The sequence below is a fragment of the Leptonychotes weddellii genome, chromosome 4, assembly GCF_054177405.1.
Source record: "Leptonychotes weddellii isolate Sample4059 chromosome 4, ASM5417740v2, whole genome shotgun sequence".
NCBI classification, from domain to species: Eukaryota; Metazoa; Chordata; class Mammalia; order Carnivora; family Phocidae; genus Leptonychotes; species Leptonychotes weddellii.
This window is the reverse complement of record NC_138372.1, coordinates 143,502,507-143,527,597: the sequence shown is the minus strand read 5'-3', so window position 1 is coordinate 143,527,597 and position 25,091 is coordinate 143,502,507. Positions and strand designations below refer to the sequence as shown.

Sequence of the window (25,091 nt, the reverse complement as noted above, 5' to 3'; positions counted from 1 at the left end):
TTGAGTGCACATGCAAGCTTTATGTGTGAGTGTGTGTGTGTGTGTGTGTGTGTGTGTGTACTGTATTTGTGTCTTGTCCAGATTAAAACTATTCCTCTTACTAGGGGTTACAGTAAAAAAAAAAAAAAAAAGAGAGAGAGAGAGAGAGAATGGCATTATTCTAACCTGACTTTGTGTTTTCACCTAAGGAGAACCAATCTTACTCTGTTGTGATTGTGTCTCTCCAAATGTCTTGGAAATCGGAATATTTTAATGCCTCTTTGTTGGAGAGTCTCTTCCTGTCTAGAATCCCATTTAAAGATGAAATCCCAAAGTGCACAGTGCCATGACCTTCCCCTCTTATATCATTAGACACACCCCAGGCAAGGACAAGGCTCAGTGCTTCATACCTAGTAGCACAGTGGTTTTCAGAGGTATTAATGATAAGTGACACAGGAAGCTCAGAAATCCCAGTGGAGTGACTTGCCTGGAATCTTTTATATAGCAAGCATCCATAAGGACTTTTTTAGTTGTGTGATTAAATGAATAAGTGCTAAGACCTGAGGTTTTTGAAATTCTAAACATTAATCTATCTTAATGAGGTACTGCTTCTCATGGAGGAAAGAACCATTTTGGCCTTTTGCTGTCAAATTTGCCAAATGTCCAGTAATGAACCATACAAGTAAAATTTCTTTTTGTTGTTTTAATGGCATATTTTCTTTGCCTTAAATTTTTATTGATAGTTATCATTAGTGACTTGACATTCTTCATCTTCAGTTTATCAGTCAATTTTATCAGAAAACAAGACAGTATTTTTACTTTCCAGGTTCCCGTTATCCTAAGTAGAGTGATGAATACTTTTATAATGTGAATAATTTCATATTTTATCTGGTTTTAAGTCAGATGTTCAGCAAGTTACAGTAACTATAATGTTTAAAATGTTTAAAAAAAATTGTCCCATTTTTCTCCCCTTTTACAGTCTTCCCCAATCCTGTCCCCCCTGCTCCCACCACACACAGATTTTTATGAAGGACCTCTGGGAACTTTATTCATTGTAGTCTCTCATTTTATTCATTGCTGGCCTAGCAATTCAGAGTCTAATCATCATCAAAATCTCAATTATAGATATTCCTGGGTTAAAATTGCTCAAGGAAAAAGTTCCCTCTGAAGATTTGAAACAACTAGCACATGTTGTATACGAGGTTTCTCTATACCCTATGGCTATAAAGTCTGGAAGAATTAGTGAATATATATAATAAATGGCTTTCTGACATTACATTAAAATACAATAAAATACTGTTATTTGTTCCCAGACATTTAGGCCACGTATAGTACATAGATTCCTGAGAGTATAAACAGAAAAGATACTTTACAGTTCTTTAAGAATGAAGGTTGGTGAAACTCTAACATTAGGCAAGCACTAGTATCAGGAATCAACAACATGCTGTAATAAATCCTTTATCTTTATATGGCTATGGTTTACAAAACATTTTCATTTTAGCTTTACAAAATTGCTTTGACATAAGTATCATTAAGTTTACTTTACAGATGGGGAAACCAAGGCTTAGAATAATTAAGTGATTTCTTCATAGTCACAAAGTGTTAGGAAGCTAGGCCTTTAAGAATGAATCCCTCATGATTTTTCTTTAGTCCTTAAACAATTCTGTGATGTCAGTATATTATTATTCCCATTTTCTCAGTGCAGAAGCTGAAGCACAGAGGAAAGCAACTTGTTCAAAATCGTACAGCTAATCATTGGTCAGCCCGAAGCTGTTAAGAGTCCAACGCTTCCTTTTTTTCTCATTTCTCTGCTTCTTTTCATATGCTGCTTCTCGCATGGCTCTAAATCTGCATTTGGTAGCAGAAGGAATCCTATGGCTAATTTTAACTGTTAATTTTCTTCTTCTGGAATATGTATATATAAAGTTAGAACAGAGAATTCACACTTCTTTTAATAGATTTGCAAATTGCTTCTCCCAGCCTGGCTCCAGATCAAAATATAAGTATCTGTCATCTGCATAGCATCTTAGAGATGGCCAAATGTTTTCACACACTTCATTTGATTGTTACAACAAACCTATGAGATACTTAGGATAGGTAGAATTAGCAGGATGATTTTTACTAATCGGACAAGTAAAAGACTGTAAAGTTTAGATGGCCAATAAAGTGAAAAACAAACAAACAAACAAACAAAAAACAAATCCCTCAATCTCCTGATGACTAATTCTGGGAGCCCTCCGCAATGCTACTCTAAAGACAGCCCAGCATCCCGCAAGATTCTGCCCACCTATGGGTTCACCAACACCTTGCTCCAACTTTGAAAGAAATCAAGTAGACCATAACAAATCTTAGCATTTGCCCTGAGAGGTTCTTACAACTGGGCTGTTGGGCATGGAATGTGGTAGCACAATCATAGACTCTAGGTGCAGGCAAGGTGGGTGAGAATTCTGGCTCTGCAGTGAGCTCTATTTAACTGTGCATTTTGAGGAAAAGTATCTGTCCTCTCTAACTCCCCATTTTTTACAGATGAAAAAGTTGTGAGAAAACAAATGTGTGATTTCCTGATATGATGGTGACTTTCCAACAAACTCACCTTACTTCTTAAATGTAACATATCTCATGCTGTGGCATGAGAATCCTTGGCTTTAAGAAGTCAAGAATGTAAAAGCCTCAGGTGAGATTCTAGGATATATAAAGTTTGGGCTTCATGGTTTCCTGAAAATAATAATGTTGATATAATTTTAACATAAAAAAGGTCATGATGAAACTGAATGCTGAGAGCAACCAGCCCTGAGTGGGAGTGTATATCAGGACAGATAAGAAGCTGGTAAGTATGTGCTTTCTCCAAGTTATGTTTGTGCTCAGTCATGTTGAGTTAACTTAGAGGACATACCAAACTCTTTAGTTTTTCTCTATGAGCATATGGAATTAAATTGTCATGGATTTCATAAATTTGGGGTATTTGCTTCACAATCTTAATGCAGGCTATTTCTATTCTAACAGTTACCACATTATAATGATGTTGTCTATTAATATACTTGGCTTTCTCACTAAGACAGGGACTAGGCAAGAACTGTATCTTTTGCATTTTTATATCTCCGTGGCACAAGACCTGTTACTATAGAAGACATATAAATGTGTCTCAGTAGATGTTTACTAAACTGTGCTCATCCCATATAAGAAAATATATAAATGTATATATTATATAAACATACATAATTACACTCTCACATCTGTGTGTGTACCTGTATGTCTTTGTCATTATCTGATCTACTGTTCTGTAATCTTACACTGATTTGATAAAACATGGAATTTTCAAGGGGAAACAATTAGTCTACTATTTTATCACATATATATGTATGTATATGTATATAGATATAGATATATGTATATATGTATTCATGCACTCCAATTCAATATTCTATATAAATATATGTATCTGCAAAATTTATGTAAGTCTATTTAGCTGTAAGTACAACTTTTGACAACCTAAAATTTTTGAGCAAAAATTATTTCAGTTTAGCAGTTTCAATTTAGATATAGTTCAGTGTGTTTTAATTTAGTAACCTAGAAAACATTTATTTCAAAAAGGAAAAAAAGGTTTGTTTGAAGATTATTGATAAAATTTTGTTGGTAAGCTTTTTTTTTAAGTCATAATGTTAGAGTACACTCTATGAGAATAAGTTTTCAGAGTGTGTATATAAACATTAGAATAAGTATTCACTTGACATTTATGTTTGTTTTGAAAGGATAATGGTGTAATGAACTGGAGAACAAGCATGATACTAATCCATATGCCATATGAAGATGGTATCTCTGTTTTGGTTGAGTAAATGAAAGTAAATACTTTTCAGCAAGGATAATTAATGAGGCCATAAATAGCATATCATCATGAGCTGAAGAAAGAATAAGTCACCTTGTCATATAAAATAATTACTTTATGCTCAGTTTAGGAAGGCCTCAAAGGGCCTACTACATATTGACCCAATCATTCTGTCAATATTCCTAAGCATGATAGTGGTGAAAGGGATTTTTCATTGTATTTAAAAAGGGAGAACAAGTGAATGAAGAGTTTTTTGTTTGGTTGTTTTTTGTTTGTTTTTAACCATTGGAAGGTGATAAGCAAATGTTAGGTGCCTTCTCCCCTCTCCCCCCCACCCCCCAAACTGGTGGCAATGCCTTTAGGATCAAGACAGCTTACATAAATAGCTAAAAGGACCAGGAGTTTTACCCATCCTGGCTGAAGACTTGAAACTGTACTTGAAATGATGGGTTAGCCAAACAAAATACTTCAGCTGGACAGATTTGGACAGGAAATGGCCCTTTGGGATCCTTGCACTAACCAAGATGCTGAGGCAGAATTTAGTGGAAAGAGAATGGACCTGTGCATCAGACAGACTGAAGTTTTAATACCAGCTGCAGCACTTGGGCTCTGTGACCCTGATCACGTTATTTAATTTCTCAGCACTTCTACCATTTTATCCGTATGAGATGGTAACAATATCTATGTCAAAGGACTGCTGTGAGGAATTTAAGGAAAGTATATAAAGGCCTTGGTTCATTAGCTGACTGACACATAGGAAGTGCTCAGTAGATAATGGCTAGTGTTATAGGCTTTCCACAAAACCTTTCCCTTCAGAAGAGACTACCTGAGGCTATTTCTGCTCTTTTGTTTTCTCTTGTTTATTAGCTTTCTTTAGTTCTCATAAAGGTCTCATAAGGGACAAGGCTAGAGGAGATAAACCAGTGGAACCAATGGAGCATGTCTATGGATCACAGTCTCTGTTTTCCAGGTTTGCTCTGACCACACCACTACTAAATTGCCAGGCGTTTAGAAGTTTCCCACAGAGTGAATGCATTCTAAGCATATTTTTGTCTTTCTTTCCTTATTTTTTTTTCAGAATATAAAATTAAATCCTCATTGTTTTTAAAGAAAGTGGAAAATATCAGCCATTTCAAGAAGAAAATAAAATTCACCTGTATTCCCATCAGCCAGAGATAGGCACTGTTCAGTGTTTCTCTTTCCAATGCATACAAATGTGTCTGAATACATTTATCATAATTGAGAACATATCAAATAAATATATCATTTTGTATACTGCTTACTATGTTGAGCAGAAAGGTTTTTGGATTTTTGTTTTGTTTTGTTGGTTTTGTTTTTGTTTTTGTTTTTTTAAGCCATGGAAAACTGGTACTTTTTAGTCACTTTGTGCCTTAAAATCTAGACTATACAATCTATTCAATGGAAGCCTACCTAGGAAGTTGTGAGGACTGCCTTGATAATTGTGGTCATGGTTATTTTAAAATTTTAAAGTAGTAATTTACGTTTGAAAAGGACTATAGAATTAATTTTTAGTTCTGGTAACTTGTTGTCTTGTTTCTCTTTCTTTCTCAACCCCCTAATTGCTCTCTCTGGGAAATAACTATTTGCTAAAGATAAAAATTATTTGTACAGATTCTTGAGATATAGTCTATAAACGGGACAAGATTCATCACACAGCTTTCCTTCCACCCCTTAGAGAAGAAATCCTAGGGGTTTTGTGAGATGCTGAGAAACAATTTGCTCCTTAGAACTCAGGGTAATGGGTCTAAATAGTTTGTACTCCTCTCTTCAGAGTAAGTCAGGCCTTGGGGTACAAGACTATTATATTAGCAATTAAAATGAAATCTGACTCAGTCCCATAGTTCATAATAAAATTGTATTGCTAATACACATCTTAGTCTCAAAAACATTATGTTGATTAAAAAATGAAAGAGTTGAAGGAGCCATACAATAAGGTAACATTATTGTAAATCTTGAAAATATACTAGATGGTATGGTTTATTATTTTGTGTGTATACCTATGTAGTATAAGTCCATATCAATTTCAGGATAATGGTTAATTCTGGTGTGTATGTAGAGGGGGTGCTTAGGTCATCTATGCAACATTTTATTTCATAATAAAAAAGGAATTCAAAGTGAAGGTCAACATGTGACAGCTGCTAAATCTTAATGGGAGCTTCATGATGTCTAATATTTCTAAGATTCCAAGATTTTAGACTTTATCATAAATCAGACCAGCCTTTTTTCAGTTAGTGAAAAATAGAAAGTTTTGAGAAGTCATTGCTTGTGGGGGTTGGGGATGAAATCAGGAAGAAAACAGTGAGGTGATCTACAGCTCCCAAAATTAGATTAGTGAATCTTTAAAAGAGCTTTTTACAAAATTCCTCTGGCAATACATGTGGTAATGAGAGCAGGCATTTTACCAGTTACTACACTTAGTTTCATTCTCTCTCATGGTGTGTGGTTGATTCTAAGACGGACTAATTCACTGTAATGGTAATTTGGGCTCCATTCCAATAGCACTTGAGACATAACGAGTAAAGTGGTCTTTGTGAAAGAAGAAACAATGCCCAGTGTCTGTAATCCTTTGATGAAAATGAGGAAAAACAGGGATTTCATATCACTTATAAAATGTTAGCAATCACTGTCCCTTTCTTAGGCTTTGAATAACTGTTTCCATCCTAATAATCTTACTAGTTCTTGAACCAAGGGTAATTTAAATAAGAACTACCCAACAAATATTATTCAGGAAAAGTTAGACCTCACACATAATACTTTGGAATGTTTATTATACAATGACATTGACAGTTTTATGCTTGTACAAACTTATTGTATGTTCCATTGAGTAATCCCACATTGTAGGAGAAAACACACATGCACACCCACACACACATGCACATGCATACATATATAATTTTGCCATTAGTTTTGCTGTGTTTTAGCAGATGAAAGACAGATAATTCTTAAAAAGCAAACCTAGGGCACCTGGGTGGCTCAGTTGGTTACACGACTGCCTTCTGCTCAGGTCATGATCCTGGAGTCCCTGGATCGAGTCCCGCATCAGGCTCCCTGCTCGGCAGGGAGTCTGCTTCTCCCTCTGACCCTCCCCCCTCTCATGTGCTCTCTCTCATTCTCTCTCTCTCAAATAAATAAATAAAATCTTTAAAAAAAAAAAAAAGCAAAACTAAACTTAAGAGATATGATGGAAGAGAAGATGAATAGATCAAACTTATTTCAAGGAAAGAAGCAGTATATATGGAAAGATAATAGCCTAAAAAGTCAGAATGTTGAACAGGTTAGATTTTAAGTGCTAATACCTTGCAATTTCATATGAAATACCAGAGTAAAATGACAGCAGTTTTCTACCTACTGGTGGTATTCCTGAAAAATCTATAAATCTCTTAATTATTAAGGTTTTTAAACTTCTGTTACTGTGTTTATTATATCATCTGCTAAGTATTTAAATTACATGAGCTGGCCTACAGTGTTTAATGCAGGAGTTTTTCCTTAAAGATGAATATCATAAGCTACTTGTTTGCATCACTGTCATTTGTCATAGGAGAAAAAGAATAGAGTGTGCAGAAGATGTGTCTTAGAATTATCCTGTAGAGGGGCGCCTGGGTGGCTCAGTTGGTTAAGCGACTGCCTTCGGCTCAGGTCATGATCCCAGGGTCCTGGGATCGAGTCCCACATCGGGTTCCCGGCTCGGCGGGGAGCCTGCTTCTCCCTCTGACCCTCTCCTTTCTCATGCTGTTTCTCTCTCGCTCGCTCTCCAATAAATAAATAAATAAAATCTTTAAAAAAAAAAAAAAGAATTATCCTGTAGAGTCTCTTCTACCCCATCAATCCCCCACAGCTTACTGTCTGCTGGGTGCTCACTAGTTCAAATGTCAAAGCTTTCTTTTTTAAGTGAATCAGAATGTATTTTATGTAGCATGCAAGGGGAAAACAACAACAAAAATCCCACTCAATTAAAGGGAGATATGTTTGCAGTTTTCTGTTTCAAACAGTATCTTCTTTACTTTTAATTGATATAAAAACAATGTGTACAAAGTTGCTTTTGTTTCATCCATTTTCTCTATCACCTAAGTGTAAATTCAGAATTTGGGAAAAGAGTTTCCCGGTTGTTAGGGAGTACAGTGGAGCTGTCCGTGACTGTTAAACAGGTATTAACTATAGTGATTAAATTTGACATAAAATATAACTCATCCAAAGGAAAGTAACGCATTGGTGATTTTAAATGGAACTTTAATGAAATAAACTACTGTGAAATGAGCAGAACCTCAGGATATGAATGGAGAATCTGACACACATAGGTTGGGAGTAGGGGAATGTATGTGTGTGAAAGCATATGTGGACAAGTAAAATATACACACATACACATACATATACACTTATATGTGTTATTAAGGGGGTGAACTTTATGCTTAGTGTATTTGAAAATATGGTAAAGTACAAAGAAATTATCTGCCTGAGCCTACTAAATGAATCTCATATTAAAATCTGATGGCCTCAAAGGCATGCATTTGCTTCTGACCGATTTATCTCTTGATTTCCTGAGCAGCACATTCCAGGAGGTGGTCAGGAATGTCCTCATGCCTAACCAAACATAGCTCCTTGTATGCTGTCATAGTCCTTCTGGCTCCCTCTTTATCCTCCATCCTCCAGGTTTTTCAGGCCACATTTTTGTGTGTTAAGGCAGACATAAGAAATGTATGCCCTCTCTGCCATATTCATTTAGGATTGACTCTGGGAAGACTTCCTTGATTCCCTCATTTAGAGGATTCATTTATTCCTTCATTCTACCCCATCAGACAGGCAGGTGGGCAGACATTTGTACCTTCACTCTAGCACTTGTAACATACTTGTATTATAGATAGTCTTAATTATCAGAATCAAGTTTTATTTATTCTTTTGCTTTCATTGTATAGCTCAGTGATTAAAACATGGTTAGTTTTCATTGTGTTTTTGCTGGATTTTATTTAATTTAAATCATTAAATGATTGAAAACAAGATGATTGAAAAAAGTAGAAAGGTACAGTTAAGACAAGATGGGGTTATGTGGTCCAATAAGTGAGGATATATGTCTACAGACCTATCTACTTTTGCATCTTTGCATTGATCCCGTTAACATTCAGAAAGGCATCATCAATAATTGGTTATGTGATATTTTGTACTTTCAGAAACAAATGTAACTAGGCTAAGCTAACAGTTGGAGACTCTTAGTATTTTCATATACCAGTTCATTGATTCATGCATTATTTAAATTTATTTAAATTTATGAAGAGCGGGGTACCTGAGTGGCTCAGTCTGTTAATAACGCATCTGCCTTCGGCTTAGGTCATGATCTCAGGGTCCTGAGATCCAGCCCACATCAGGTTCTCTGCTCAGCAGGGAGTCTGCTTCTCTCTCTCCCTCTGTGAACTCTCACTCTCTCACTCTATCTCAAACAAAATCTTTAAAAAATAAAATAAATTTACGAGGGGCACCTGGCTGGCTCAGTCAGTAGAGTATGTGACTCTTGATCTCAGGGCGGTGAGTTCAAGCCCCATGTTGGGTATAGAACTTACCTAAAAAAATTTTTTTTTTAATTTTACTCTAACTTGGGTGCCTGGGTGGCTCAGATGGTTAAGCGTCTGCCTTCGGCTCAGATCATGATCCCAGGGTCCTGGGATCGAGTCCCACATCGGGCTCCCGGCTCAGCGGGGAGCCTGCTTCTCCCTCTGACCCTCGCCCCTCTCATGCTGTTTCTCTCTTGCTCGATCTCTAAAAAATAAATAAAATCTTTAAAAAAAAAATTTTACTCTAACTTATTTACTTAGTGCCAGGCATTAAGTGATACCAAGATGAACAGTTGTTTGCCCTCAAAGAGTTTGTGGTGTACTGAAGACAATGCTGTTATGAAAAAAAGAGGCACAGGATGCTCTAAAGTACAAAGGAAGGGGGCATCTGGATTGCTCAGTTGGCTAAGCATCTGACTCTTGATTTCGGCTCAGGTCGTGATCTTGGGGTTGTGAGATTGAGCCCCACAATGGGCTGCATGCTCAGTGGGGAGTCTGCTTGGGATTCTCTTCCTCCCTCTCCTTCTGTTCCTCTGCACTGTGCGCTCTCTCTCTTTCTCTCTCTAAAATAAATAAATGAATATTTTTAAAAAAAAGAAGTAGAAAGGAAGGATATTACAAAGAGGAGAGTCATGAAAAGTTTCCTTGAGGAGGAAACACTTGAACTTAGTTTTGAAAAACAAGACCTAGCCCATGAAAAGGGAAGATGGGGCAGAAAAGGAACATTCCAATCAGAGCAAAGCCTTGTGCAAAGACATGGAAGCAAAAGAAAATAAGGTGTGTTTGGAAAAATAATTTGGTGTGACTGGAGCATAGAGTACAAGTAGGGAGAGGGAGGCCAAATCCAGATCATAAAGATTCTTCTATGCTGATTAAGGAGTTGTCACTTTATCTGCAGGTAGTGGAAGACACTGAAAGTCAAGTTTAAGGCAGTGGCGTGATGAGGACAAATTTATGTTTTAGATAGATCCCTCTGGTCATGCCATGGATGATGGACTGGAGGATGTCTGGAGTCAGGAGAGCAGTTATAGGACCAAAGCAAATCCAGAAGAAAAATGACAAGAATCTGAGCTAAGTCAGTGCCCCTGAGAATAGAGATGTGGGGAAAGGGAAGCGGGGAGAGGGATGGACCTACATACTCTTCAGGAGACAGAAGCAACACAGTCTGGTGCGGATTGAATGTTGAAAATGAAGGCAAGGAATAGAAAAGATGACTCCCTGTGGCTTGGATGAATGGGTAGGTGATAGTGGTGCCCTTCATTAATATAAGAAACATAGGAAGAAAGCCAGGATGTGTTGGTGAAAAACAAAGAATATATTTTGGACAGAATGGTGCCTAGGAATTAAAGAAACCAGAAATTCTAGCCTTTTATCTTAAAACAGATGTGCTTGCTATGGAAACTTGATCCAAGGCTTTTATATAGTGTTCCTGTACCATTTTTTCCTAATTGCCATTAAAGATTATGTATTATATATGTTATAGACATAGATATTTACATCCATATTTCAGTTTTCTATAATAAATTAAAATCTTTCATACCATAATACTTTAAAAGGGAAATTTTAAATCAAGTAATTTGAGAACTTCAAGCATTAGAAATAATCTAATCCAGATCTTCATTTCATAGATGAAGATCTGAAACCCAAATTGTTTAAGTAACTTGCCCAAGTTCATGGAGTAAATCAACAATAGTACCTGGATTAAAATCTGGATAACCTGACTCCTGCCTGAGTGTGCTTTTTATATACCATCTGCCTTTAAAAACATGTAAAGGAGGGAAAAACATATAAAAGGAAGAATTAAGCAGACACTTATGTTTTAAAATTTCATGACTCTGAATTTTTTTGGGTGTCAGGTGAGTATAAGTGAAGGTGAGTATAAAAGAGAGGTGCCAGGCTAGTAAAGTATATTTTGGCATAGGAAACATCTCATTCATTTATGTGAAGAGAGAATGATTTTCCTGGGTCTTTACCCAACTCTGGGTTGTACATTGACTGATCACTTTCAGTAGCCACAAAAATGTGGTCTTAAAAGAATCGTAACCAAGAAAAATTATTGCAGAATTTGTTCATATGGGATATTCTGTCATGCCATTGATAGCTTAGCTTCTCTCTGTGCCTCAGTGGGGGTATTGCTATAATTCTGTTGGAGGTGATATAACAAACATCCCCTCACATTATTGTCAATAGCTAAGAGCTTCTCCCTATCAAACAGAAATAATATTTACAGGAAGAAATGTAGTCAGAGGTAAATGCCATCAGAGTATTTACCAACTCTATTGAAATGATTCACCTATACATATCTATTTCCTGCAATACTCAACTCTTTGTACACATAATAGCTGGTACAAGGCTTAGTACACAGGATGCATTTACCATATATTTGCCAGGACTAAATTGATATGATGCAGGGTTAATAAGCCTGAACTAATTTTAGAGTCTGGCTCTGGTTTTTGCCACTTGTGAGGTGATGCATAGAAAGAATAAAATCAGGGGGATGCTGAGGCTCAGTGACTGAGGAGCTGCTAGCTGGTGGACATCAATGCTGGGACGTAAGTATAGAGTCCAGAAAGCAAAGTCAACACCCCAAAAACTGATGGAGCATGAATTGGTATTATAAAAGGGGGGCCTCAAACCAGGAGCCTGTAGAAGTGAAGCAAGTAGCAGGAAGCAAGGAATAGGGAAATGCAGGGTGGGCCCCCAATACTGGCAGCCATTGTTGTTGGCTCAGCTTGATGATATAAGTCTGAGTTTCCCACACACTGAGTGAACACAGCCTGACGTCTGACATTAATTAGTTGTTTCACCTTGCTTTCTATAACCTCCCTGAACCTCAGTCACCACATCTATAAAATGAGATTTTGGGAGCTCATAATATTTAATGTCTCTTCCAGCTTGCTTATTCTAATGGTTTTATTTCTTCCATAAATAGTAAGTACTCCTTCAGATACCAAAATGAGAAATGGGATTCATGTCATGCATATCAGTACAGAAACTATTTCAAATGTCAGCTAAATAGGTCTGTTGTCTAAAAAGACAATTTTACTTTGCTATTTGGTAAAAGAAGCAGTATATTGGGAGATCTAATAATAGAAATTCTTGCAAATAATATATTTGGCCTAAGCCATCTTTTTTTATAAAACCATAAACCTAAATGTAGTTGCATTTTAAGTATTGCCACTGATTTATGGAACAATGATATTAGATAAAACTATCAACATTTAAGGCATTTTTTGCATTATTTTACCTTTTTATTGCTTTTCCATATTTACCCTTTTACTTTATTTCACGGTTGTTTTGCCATAACTGAGTAATACCATATGCACCAACATTCAATGAGAGTCCACTTAATCTACAACATATTTTAAGTGAACAATGCCTTTGTCAATTTTTATAGGGCTTAAAATGTTTTTTTTTCTTAAGAATTACATGGAGAAATTCTATTTTTTGTGCTTTAAGATATGCTATTGTTTAAGAGAGCCCTTGAAGTGAAATGATAGAGAATGCATTTCATATGCAAGACATGTCATAATATCACACAGATTTTGGTTCTCATGAACACGAAGCAGCAAGAATTTTGAAGGCCCAGTAAGAAAACTCTCTCAAAACTCTGTCTCATCATGGAAAATGATACTAGTCATTGGGCAAAAGACATGGGCAAGTGATTTATGAGTGAACTGCAAAATGACTGATAATCTTGACTTCTTAAAAATATTTTTTCTCTACTTAATAATGCAACTTGTCACATAGTTGACTGTATATTTACTTTCTTACTACCTATAACATTTCCCAGGATGTTATAGCCATCAATCTGTATGAAAATGATTAAAATAAAAAATGAAAAATTATCTATCTTTAAACAAGTTTCTCCTCATCTGTTCTGTAGCCTTCATTTTATGTATTTCCTGCATGAATATTATGTGTTACCGGAATTTGTCTATGACATTAGTGGTAGTGTGCTTGTGCTTGATGAGTGACTATCCTTTAGAATGGAGCATAACCTGCAGGGCCATCTAGCCTCTTTCAAAGCAACATACCAGCTCTTTCACCCATTCACTGTGTGATCATAGACAGTTTACATTAACTTCCCTGAGCCTGTTTCCTTATCAGTGAAATGAGGAAACAATGCAGTGCCTAGACTGTTACAAGGAAATCAGTCAGGTACTTACCTAACCTTAGTAGAGGCTTAGCGTGCTGTTGTTATTCTCTTTGTTATATTTTAGAATAGCTTGCAAGAAATAGAATGGGTAGAAGAAAACAAATATGTTATAAATTGCATACTAAGCAAAAAAGGTAGGAATTGATGAAAGGATTTTTAATGATCCATTGCATTAAAAGTGCTAGCAAAGTGAACTTTCCATATAACTGGCTCTAGAGCCTCTCACCTCCCTTCAGATTAACTTGGCCTCCAATATGGTGAAGCAGAATAAAGTAATCACCCTCTAATGATGTATGTTTTTCTCAAAGGAATGCGTAAATTAATTCTCAGTGAACTAGCCAAAAAGGAAACCAATCATTCATTAATCAATCAATCAACCAGCCAACAAGTCCAATAATAGAGCAGTTTCCCCAAATCAGAAGCTGGTGGAACATCAGAAGGTAGAGTTGAGTCCTTTCTTTCATCTCTATCATCACCTAAGGCTCCGCTCCATCTCTTAAACCATAAAATAGAGTGAATACTCCCCATGTAGGGTTAAGGTGTAATAATCCAGTCAACGTATATGAAAGCTTTTTGTAAACACTATATCACTTCACAAATTTAAAATTATTTCTTTGCTTTAAACATCATTCATTGTTCATTATCTCATTTCAAATGCCATCCTACCTTCTCTTGCTGGTCTTTTGGACAGCACTTTATCTGGAGTCAGACACTGAGTGGCAGTACAGTCAAATTTGATACTTCAGTTGGGAGTCTCCTGCTTTATAATTTCTCAGATCTGTGGTCAGCAACTTCTAAGCTTAAACTTGACATCTTAGATGTTTCTAAAATATTAAAACCTGAAGTAGCCATCATATTCTGCAAACATATTTTTAAAAAGGGTAGGGAATATATGAGGACAATTGAATTTGTTACAAATCTTTCCTGAACCTGGCTGACATGACACATCAAGATGTATTTCACAGTTCTACATCTACATAGGAATATTTAGAGATAAAATGAAAGTAGCCCTCCTTATTAATCTCACATTGTATATTGACTTCTGCCTCCCTCCTCAGCCTTTAAATCAACTACATCTGGTTTTTGCTTCTTAAATGTGCCATTATCTTTTGCATTAAAAGGCAGTTACTCCTAGAGAGAGCAGCACTTGATTAAAAAATAATTAACTTGAGTTATATATATGTTACTAATCATGGCAGCCCAAATAAGAATTTTAGTATAGGTTGGAGACCTACTATACTGCTGCAACAGGGTCAGCAGAATTGGGAGGCTCTTAGTGATGAATGCCTACATAAAGCAGTTGCTTTGCTTTGCTGGTGTTAACTTTTACAGTTAAGAAAAAACCATAATAATACAGAATACATAGGAGCTAACAAAGATAGAATCACAAAGCAGCTGAACCTTGATGTAGTAACTCTATGCCAGAGGGTGTCCTCCTTTATGGAGACTGAAACATATGATTATATTACACCCAGAGCCAATTAAGCTCTGGGAAATAACTCCCAGTAACCAACTGCAGAAGAAGTTGATGTATAGGGGTGTCTAGCTGGCTCATTTGGTAGAGCATGCGTCTCTTGAATTTTGGGTTGTGAGTTCAAGCCCCACACTGGGCATAGAACCTACTTTAAAAAAGTGATGTATAATTATCAAGCAGCTCTGTATTGGAGCTCACTGATTAGTGAATTCTCTCTCACTAGACAAATCTACATGGGAAACCAAGTTGTTATTTGAACTTTCTTGGTAAGCAGGGAATATGACATTGAATAAATTTGGTGGTCTAAATCACTGCTACTCAAGGAAATTGTTGTCATTTTGCGAACAAGGTAAGAAGCTTGCTCCAGAACATAAATTAAAGCATTAGAGCATCACTTTCTTCATTGAGAGAGTCTTGCTCCTACACACACACTACATTTGTAGTAACAGTGCGCTTAGTGACGTAGATAATTTGCATTCTGGCACAGTTTCTTCATTTCATGACAGCCTGTTCACAAACAGTACTCATATAGGCAGTTATTCTGTGGACCACACTTTGAGAAACACTGGTCTTTGCCTAAATCAGAATTACATTGGGAAGCTTTTAAAATATATTGTTGTCTAGTATATAACCTTGAAAATTCTGATTCAGAGTTCTGGTGTGCCGTACCTTTTTAAAATGCTTCTCGTATAGTTTTGATAGATACACAAGGTTGAGGAGCTACACAATAAAATGCAGAGTAATTAAATAGTGCTAAGTTGAATAGATTAGAGATTGAGAATGTGGAGTTTGGCATTGGGGTTCTTATTGTTTCTCTTGGGCAAATTGCTGTGGATTTTCTAGGCCTCAATAGTCTTACTTGTAAAGCAGCTCTAACAATACCTACCACATAAACTTATTGCAAGGTTTAAGTACTGTTATAAAAAGAAAGCACTTTTAGTTCAATGCCTACCACATAGACAATTGAGAAATGTCAGCTATCTATGGTGAGTATGACCTCCATGATGGAGATTCACCTGCCATTTTTTAAAAATACACCCATTCATAACTTCCCAAAAGAAAGTTAAAAGATGTTATGAGGAAAGGGGAAACATGATGCAGAATCCAAAACAAAGCTGTCTGCTGCTCTGACCTATCCTCCTTTCCATTACCTTTCTATCGTTGTTTAAATCTGTTCGTGCAATTGGCATAAAGCCAAGTTAGAGACCTTGTGTTTTGTCAAGATAATTTCTAGATATTTATTCTAACCTATGTTGTATTTGTTTTATAACAAATGTTTGTAGGTTGATCTTTTCCCCCTCTACTTCTAATTTCGGAATAAAGAATGAAGGGGAGTTACTTTATATTGACCAAGGACATAGTCAGAATTTATTAATAACAATATGAGTTTGAGGGGCGCCTGGGTGGCTCAGTCGTTAAGCGTCTGCCTTCGGCTCAGGTCATGATCCCAGGGTCCTGGGATCGAGCCCTGCATCGGGCTCCTTGCTCTGCGGGAAGCCTGTTTCTCCCTCTCCCACTCCCCCTGCTTGTGTTCCCTCTCTCGCTGTGTCTCTCTCTCTGTCAAATAAATAAATCAATTCTTAAAAAAAATAAATAAAATAACAATATAAGTTTGATTCTAACCTTTCATTTTCTTTCACTTGGGGCAGATTTATGATAAATAGAAATAAGCAAGAGATGGTGTTAGGAAGTGAGCTGCCAAAGTTTCACAAAGGGGAATTTAGCTTTAGACTATATTTATTACATGACAATAATGTTACTATGGATTATAAAATAGTGGATGTATTATGGCCCACTAAATCAGGAAAAATCACATAGCTGTTAATGATTTGGAACCTGGTTTGTGAAGCACAACTTGGCAGAGTTATCAAGTGGTTAAGAGTGTTGGTATGAAAGTTAAGGACTTTAGTACTCAAATTCAAGTCTGGCTGTTTTTGTGGTGTGTGGCCTTGGACCTGACTTCTCTGGGATGCAATTTCCCCATATGTGTAATTGGGTAATAAAATGTAGTCACCACACGGTGGTGGGGGAGAAATACGTGCACCGACGGGGAGGTGTAGGCTTCTTCTGTATTATTCAAGCAGTGCTTATGCTTGGCTTTATTCTCTCCAGTGCCTAGCAGCCTCCCTCCTAGTGAGTCACTTAATAATTCTTCCTGGCCCCCATGGTACAATTTATTTTACAACCATAGTATTCTCTAAGATGGCACCATAGAGGACTAAATGTTACCCAAGGCGAGGAGGGCAAATGCTGCTTTATGGGTTATACTTTCAGTGCCTTTTTATTTATTTATTTATTTATTTATTTATTTATTTATTTATTTATTTATTTTTGAGCTTTCAAAGGAGCACTGAGAGTGGTTTTAGCTGGCTCTGTGGCTCTGCAGCTTGTTTTGTATACTGTTGCCTGTACTTTACTATTCCCTTAAAAGCTTGTGTTTTGGGCATCTGCCCCCCTCCCACTCCTTGTGTAATTCCCTTAACCCAGCATGGTCTTTTACTTTTCATTACAGCAATGAAAGCGGGAGGCTGAATTTTTCTCAGAGATTAGTGGGCAATATGCTATAATGAAAAGACCGGAGAACCAAAATTTAGATTTAACTTATCGTGTGAACACTGCTGCATTCTTGCTGGGTGACTGTGGGCTCATCATTGACCTTTGATTCTGTTTCCTCAGCTACAAATAAAAACAAACAAACAAACAAAAACCCCACAAAAAACAATGAGGCCATCTGTGCCTAACTCACATCTTTGTTGTGAGGGTTGAAGGAGTTGTAGAAAATAAGAAAGCACTATCCAAGTACAAATTTTCGTTATGGTTGTGATGAGTATATATTATGTATCAGTCTGTTAGGAATTTGTTAGCAACTGGGTTCCTGTGTGCTCGGCTCCCATTTCCCCAGCTCCCAGAAATGCAGAGGATCCCTGCCAGATGGCTGATTTGCCAGCTGTGTCTTGTTTTGTCATTGTAAATATCACATGCTCTGAGAGACTTCGCTTATAATGTAGTATGTTTTGTCCTTTATCTCCTCCAGATTGAGAACTACATTGTGGAAAATATGAAGTCGGAGATGGCCCAGATACAGCAGAATGCAGTTCAGAACCACACGGCCACCATGCTCGAGATAGGAACCAGCCTGCTCTCTCAGACCGCAGAGCAGACCAGAAAGCTGACAGATGTTGAGACCCAGGTACAGCCCTGAGCCAGAGTCGACAAACTCTTAATGGAGATTTTTTTCCCCCTTTAGCTTACTCCGTAAACACAGAGCACATTTCACCACTGAGATTGGGGAAACATACACATTTTTTGTTTATTGGTAATAACAACAATGACTGCCTGACGCTCTCACGTTTCTTTTGATTTAACGAGGGTTGGTATATTTAGCTTTGCGTGTGTTTGCAAAAACAAGACTGGCAAAGGGCTTAATCAGCATTGAAATTCAAATAAACACTGCAGCTACCAACTGTGATATGATATGTGTCAAACAAAATAGCCATTTGGGTCAAATTGGTGCCTTTGATGTGCATTTTTGACCTGTCCTGCTTCGTGTCTGGTAGTACACTGGCCACGAGGGCACCTGCAGAGGTTTGGTACAGTCAGTAGACAGGCAGGAAAACCCAAATGAACTGATCAGCAATGTGTAGATTTTTTTATTCAGCATGATTTTATAACGAGAAGTCCATTGAAACTCTTTCTCCACATAATATCTGTGTCATCCCACCCTGGACAATGACATACTTCTTTATGTACAGTCATACTTATTTCATTACAAATCAGTGAAATGCCTGTTAATCATCAGTCACAAACCTACCATTACAGTTTAATGCCAATATTTTTGGTGATTTGAAGATGATCTCTTGGTTACTCCATTTGCCATTCTGAAGCCCAGAGGATGAGTCTTATCTCATTGTAATTGATTTCTGGAAGCAAAGCTGAAATATATTTTAAAAGATACACTGAGGCTCATCAGAATTTTCAAGAATTTATTTGGGCATACATCAACTCAAGTTGAGCAGTGCTTAGCTGAAAGTGGTTAGGAACAGTCTACTGTAGGAGCTAAGGGGAAGGTTTGAATAGAGAAGATGCAGAAGCAAAGCAAGGAAATTATTTGATGGACTATAGCCTAAGCAGTTGCCTTATTTGAGGGGGCCTCCTTGGCTGTAATTGATTGTTCCTAACTTTCATTTTCTTGGATTTAAATGCACTGACTCTGGCTCAGGCTTTGATTTACTTACGTAGTTTCCCAAGGCATCAGAGCCGCCTCAGTCTAATGGCCTACTTGTTTAAATATTTTAGCAATATAAATTCAAAAATAAGATGAACCTTATTTCTATTTTATTTCATTTCTGTTAATGGCATCATTGATCATATAATGATATTTAAAGATAAAGAAAAATGACGATTTATATGGGTAGAGAATCATATATTACACAGACAACTTTCCCAGGGACAAATGATTTTTATGAAAGCCATTTAAAACAGACAGGTCAGAAAAGTTTGAGCAGTTTTCCCATATTGATACAGCTGGTGAGTTGAATCTGGCACTCCGACGGAAGCATTCTCATTTCTTTCCTTTTCTATCCCTCTTGATTAGTAATGCTAATAATTAAACTAAATAAGAACTTAAATGTGGATTACATTGGAGCAGTAAATCACATGGGCTTTGGAAGATATTTTTTGCTGCACACTATCATTGATAACCACAGGTGATGGGGAAGGGAAGACTATGTATTATAACTAAAAAGTATGAGACTTCATTTAAATCATTTATCATCATACCAAGCAAGCTTGGTGATCTGCAAACATTGACTTCTGGTGGTATAAATGATATGAGTGTATTTTCTCTTGTTTTTATAAGAACAGAGGACCCACCATCTCCTACATAGCATTCTATATATTCAAAAACTGGAACAACACAATTAATACTACCACACCTGAGTGAACATTTGAAATTTTTATGCATTTATGTTATAAGTTTTAATGATCTACACGGCAGGGTTTTATTTTTTCTATCCCCCAAATCCTTTTGAGTTGTTTTTGTTCTCTTTTCACCTAGGAATTGGAGTTGAGGAGGGGCGGCAGGGGGAACCCCACTGTTAGCGTACTCTTCTCCACAAACCATTAAGATGCATGCTATATAAGATTTCAAGAGGTAATAACTTGTTCTGGATCCTTAAGGCTAAGAGATAGGTACTTTATGGAAAATAGTAGAGAAAATTCATAGAAAAAAAACCTTCTGTCTATGGGAACAGCTAAAACTAAATAGCCCTTAAAGGCCAATGAAAGTTTATTGGGTGCACCAAGAAGAATTTTAAGATAGCTAAAACATAGTACATATCTAAAAAATCACGAATCTATCAGAACTTGCAATGAGAGGGAGGTAGAGAAGGAAGACAATGGCTCAGACCAGCTATGTCCTACCTTAAGTAAATCCTGGGTATTCTTTTCATCTTCATTTTAATGTCTTCCAACTGTCTATGCTGTCTGTTAAGCTGTGATGCTCCAAAAAATTTTCATGCAACTGTATATACATTTGTGTATATGGGATGTTTAGTTGAACCTTTGCGACAGAACATGTTCTACTTAGACATAACCACTCAAGTGCACTCAAGTACAGATGCAGGAACAAGTTACAAAATGAATCCTAAATTATTCCTTAACCTAAATGCACTCTATTCTTAAATATTAAGTATTTTTATAAAAAAGGACCAGTAGATCCTTTTGTGCTATGCAAGCCTGCTCCTGCTAGGTTTTTGCTCCCATATTAATCTTACTTTGTTTCACATAGGTATGTGTTGCTTTTCCTAAACTGACTTCAGGTTCTCGGTTATTTTAGGAACTTACAACAGTGGTTTTGCAATATATTTTCATGTTCTAACTTTTACATGATGATGTTATAAAGATAAGTAACTTACTGCTTTTTGGTCCTCTCTCTAGACCTTCTAGACTTGAACTTAACAAAAGGTGGCAGAAACATTTTTACAGCAATGCCATTTAAAAATACTTGTGTGTTCAATAAGCATCATAATCAGAAAAGAAACAGATAATGAGCACATCTAAATAACGCTGCCGGCCAAGGCGGTGAGAATGGCGCCCCATGCCCATGCCTTCCTCCTTAGTCTCACTTGCAGTGTTTTTCTCACTCTGTTATCAGTTTGTGCCAACATCTCCTTTACTTCCAGTTCCTCTTTCTGAGTGTGCACTATGAAAGGGTTAGTTTCAGACATTCTTCATGTCCCTTCCTGTCATGTAAGTCCGTTTCTGGCTTCTACCACAGGCCAGTTTTGATTAGAGGCACACTAACAGACAAACTACATTAAAATTCACCTCTAGTAATTGGTGTGCAGCTCTGTTCTAAGCAATTTTACAAATATTAGCTATTTAATAAGTTAATAAAAATCTTAGGGGGTAGGTACTGTCACCATCCCTCATTTAAAGATGTGAAAACTGAAAGCTAGAGAGGAGAAGCAACTTGCCCTGAGTGAAACAACTAATAGTAAATGTTAGAGCAAAGATTTGACCCCAGGACGTCTGGCATCAGAGTCTACATGCTTTCTGTACTGGCTCTCTCTGCATTCTGCCTTTCTCAGGATTCCTTTCTCTCTTTAAGGTTCTAGACACTAAATGGGTCCAAGCAGTGGGTAAGATGGAAATCAGATAAAACAAAAGTAATGTGAACCTAATAGTAACAACTGAATGTTTTCTATAGATGATAAAGACACTGCTGCCATGGGTGCCTGGGTGGCTCAGTTGGTTAAGCGACTGCCTTCGGCTCAGGTCATGATCCTGGAGTCCCGGGATCGAGTCCCACATCGGGCTCCCTGCTCGGCAGGGAGTCTGCTTCTCCCTCTGACCCTCCCCCCTCTCATGTGCTCTCTCCCTCTCATTCTCTCTCTCAAATAAATAAATAAAATCTTAAAAAAAAAAAAAAAGACACTGCTGCCATTGCTGTTACCACGTACCTACACATCGTCTCACGCAATCCCGGAATCCAGGGTTGTCCTTGCCACTTGCTGGCTGCGTAGCTATGGGGCAGTTCCTTAGACACTTAGGCTGAGTTTCCTCTAATTTCCAATTATATAGGAACCATTGTGTAAGGAATGGGATTTAACTAAATTTTAAAAGGTATATTTTGGGTATCTCCTTGATGTAAGAGATTTTAAAAGGTACGGTATAGAATACGACCATAAGTAAAGCAATCCTTATCCTCAGTGAGCTTAATTGAATTAATAAGGTAAAACTTGCCCGAACCATTTCTTTGCTAACTTTCTATCAAATTAATTAGCTGTGGAGTCTTTTCATATAGCCATAAAAATGCATCTTTCCAATCTTCTACCATGGGGGTTTTATTGAGCAACGGCCCCAGCTGCTGTGCTCTGAAATACATCACTGTGTTGGTGCAGAGGGCACAATTCCCAGTGGCCACTTCAAGCCAGTGACACATTGTGGTAGCGATACTTAGTCAGATCTGCTCCTGGGAACTGTTGGACTCCACGGACACATGACTTTGGCTAAGGGCTCTCCTTTAGCCTTACTGAACTTTCTCACAACTGCCATGGAGGCTAAGACTTTCACTCAATCTCCTTTCCTTCCCTGTGATTAAACCTGCATCCTAGTCAAAAGGTACTCCTAGACAACTCTGTCTTCTTCCCAATTTTCCCTTACAGGCATTCCCCCTAATAAATGTCTTGTATATCTAATCTCATTTTATCATCTGCCTCTCAGAGGTCACGAACTGTCACACCTGTTGTTTGGACTTCAATCGTACAATTGCAAATTTAAGCCAGTTCAGGAATAGTTTAATCAATGAGCATCAATCTCTAGACAGAAATAGATTTGAAAGGGCAGCTCTCAAAGTTGAGCCATTGGATCTCTTTAACTTGAAGAGAGAAGAGCTGAATAAATATTTAACCTTGGCCTGGTTAAAATGGCAGTAAAACAAATTTGCTAATGGGTCATCCAAAGAAAATACCATGGTAATTAACTTTCTCACAAGGTCTGGAAAAAGTGTTTGATGACCCATTCGGAGAGGTCTCAGTGAACTATGACCCACAGGTCAAATTTGAATGGCAATCTCTTTTTGTAAATAAAGTTTTTATTGAACTCATTCATTTATATGTTGTGTATGGTTGCTTTCCCAATAAAAAGGCAGAGTTGAGTAGTTGTACCAGAAACCATATGGCCCACCAATCTATTTACTATCTGGCCCTTTATAGAAAAAGCTGGCCAACCCTTGTACTAGGATACAAACTTCAAGAGAGCAAGGATTTTGTCTGTCTTGTTCACTGCTCTATCCTTAGGATTTAAAACAGCTCTTGGTACCCAGTAGGCTCTTAATAAATCCTTGTCAAATGATTACATGAACTAATATTAGTCCCTTAATTTCTGTAGATTTCAGCCCAATGCTCCCAAGACCAAAGGTAATGTCCTAAAGGTTGTATATTGATTGTTATATATACCAATAAATAGCTGATGGATCAGAATAGGACTTTGAACAGAAACATTCTACTGCAAAATTGTTCTGACCGACTAAGAACATCGGATGACAGCATATGCTCTGTACTCTAAGGAACAAGAGAAATTTGGCCACTTTCTTGCTTCATAGTGCTAGTTTAGCATTGGAGTGGAGTGAGAATTTGGATGTCATTAGCTACAACAAGCAGATGTAATGGTGATATGAAAGAAACCATTTTGATAGCAGTTGGGGGTGGGGGTTGCTTTCTTAGCCAGAGAGAAGCTTCTTGTGTATAGCTACATGAGCCTATAGGAAAGAAGTCAGACTCCAGAGACAGGCTACCTGGGTTCTGATCTGACTCCTCTGTGGATTAGCTCTGTAATGTAAGTACTGTCTCTACTAAACTCCATAACCCAATGAGATTTTCCTTATGTTATAAATGTAATATATATTTGTATATAATATAAATAAAATATAAATATTACATACAATAATTATGTAGTATTAATTCTATAACATCATCATGGCTAAGATTAACAGTAATTCTCTCAGATTACCTTTTACATTCAAATTTCCTCAGTTGTTCTACCCAAAATTTTATAGGCATTTTAGTTTTTAAGATGTAATAGTCCCTTTTAATTTAGATCAATCTTCCAATTTTTTTTTCTTGAGGTTTTTAAGAAACCAGACCAATTATTTTTGTATACTATCCCAGATTCCTGAATTTTTCTGAGTATTTCTTTATGATACATTTTAATTTACTCATTCATTCCCCGTGGTTTTTCTTTAAACCAGAAGTTAAGTCTAAAGGCTCAGTTAGATTGACTTGAACATGGTGGTGGGAGTACTTTATAGAATTACTCGTTACATCCTATTACAGCTCATCAGGAAGCACAAATGCCAGCTTGCCACACTCTCAGTGATGCTATTTTTTTTTAAAGATTTTATTTATTTATTTATTTATTTGAGAGAGAGAGAGAGAGAGAGAGAGAGTGCCTGCGAGCCAGGGGAGGAGCAGAGGGAGAGGGACAAACAGACTTGGAACTGAGCGTGGATACAACTTGGTATCCATGAGGGGGTTGTGGGGCTGATCCCATGACCCTGAGATCATGACCTGAGCCAAAATCAAGAGTCGGACGCTTAACCGACTGAGCCACCCAGCTGCCCCTCTCAGTGATGCTGTTTTAACTCGGTTAGGATAGAAGCCTCCACATCTCTCCATCTTAGTTGTCCACTTTTCTCTTGGAAATTAACAGATAACCTGGAGGGTGGTACTTTGTCACACTGCCCATCACCGACCAAATAAATTATTTCATCAATTTTGTAAAATGGTGATCTTCTGGTTCTTTGAACACATAGCTGCCTTTATTTCTCTGTAACAATCTAATTGCCACGACATCATACTTTGTGTTATATTTTTCATTTGAAAAATATAAAGTAAAAGGAAGTACAAACAACAAACAAGGCTGATTTCAAAGTTAATATGCTGGTGAAAGAAAATTTCTTTCAAGGGAGATTTTCCTTTTAAGGAAGATCAGAGGCACTCTTTAAAGTATTAAAGGGAAGCTGGCTGAAATTCTCTAACTCACTTGGTTTGAGAAACTGGTCATTTTTATTTTTAAATTTTAGTGTATTTTTTT

General features: G+C 37.1%; 1 protein-coding gene across 3 annotated transcripts in view; it reads left to right on the top strand.

The window, feature by feature from the left end:
- Positions 1-25,091, top strand: part of ANGPT1 (angiopoietin 1) — a 244,865-nt gene that overhangs the window by 131,499 nt on the left and 88,275 nt on the right. For all 3 annotated transcript variants that reach the window (XM_081816399.1, XM_081816398.1, XM_081816400.1), the window contains one exon: positions 18,031-18,186. In XM_081816399.1, the coding sequence (XP_081672525.1) occupies positions 18,031-18,186 (156 nt within the window). The remainder of the gene's footprint in view (positions 1-18,030; positions 18,187-25,091) is intronic.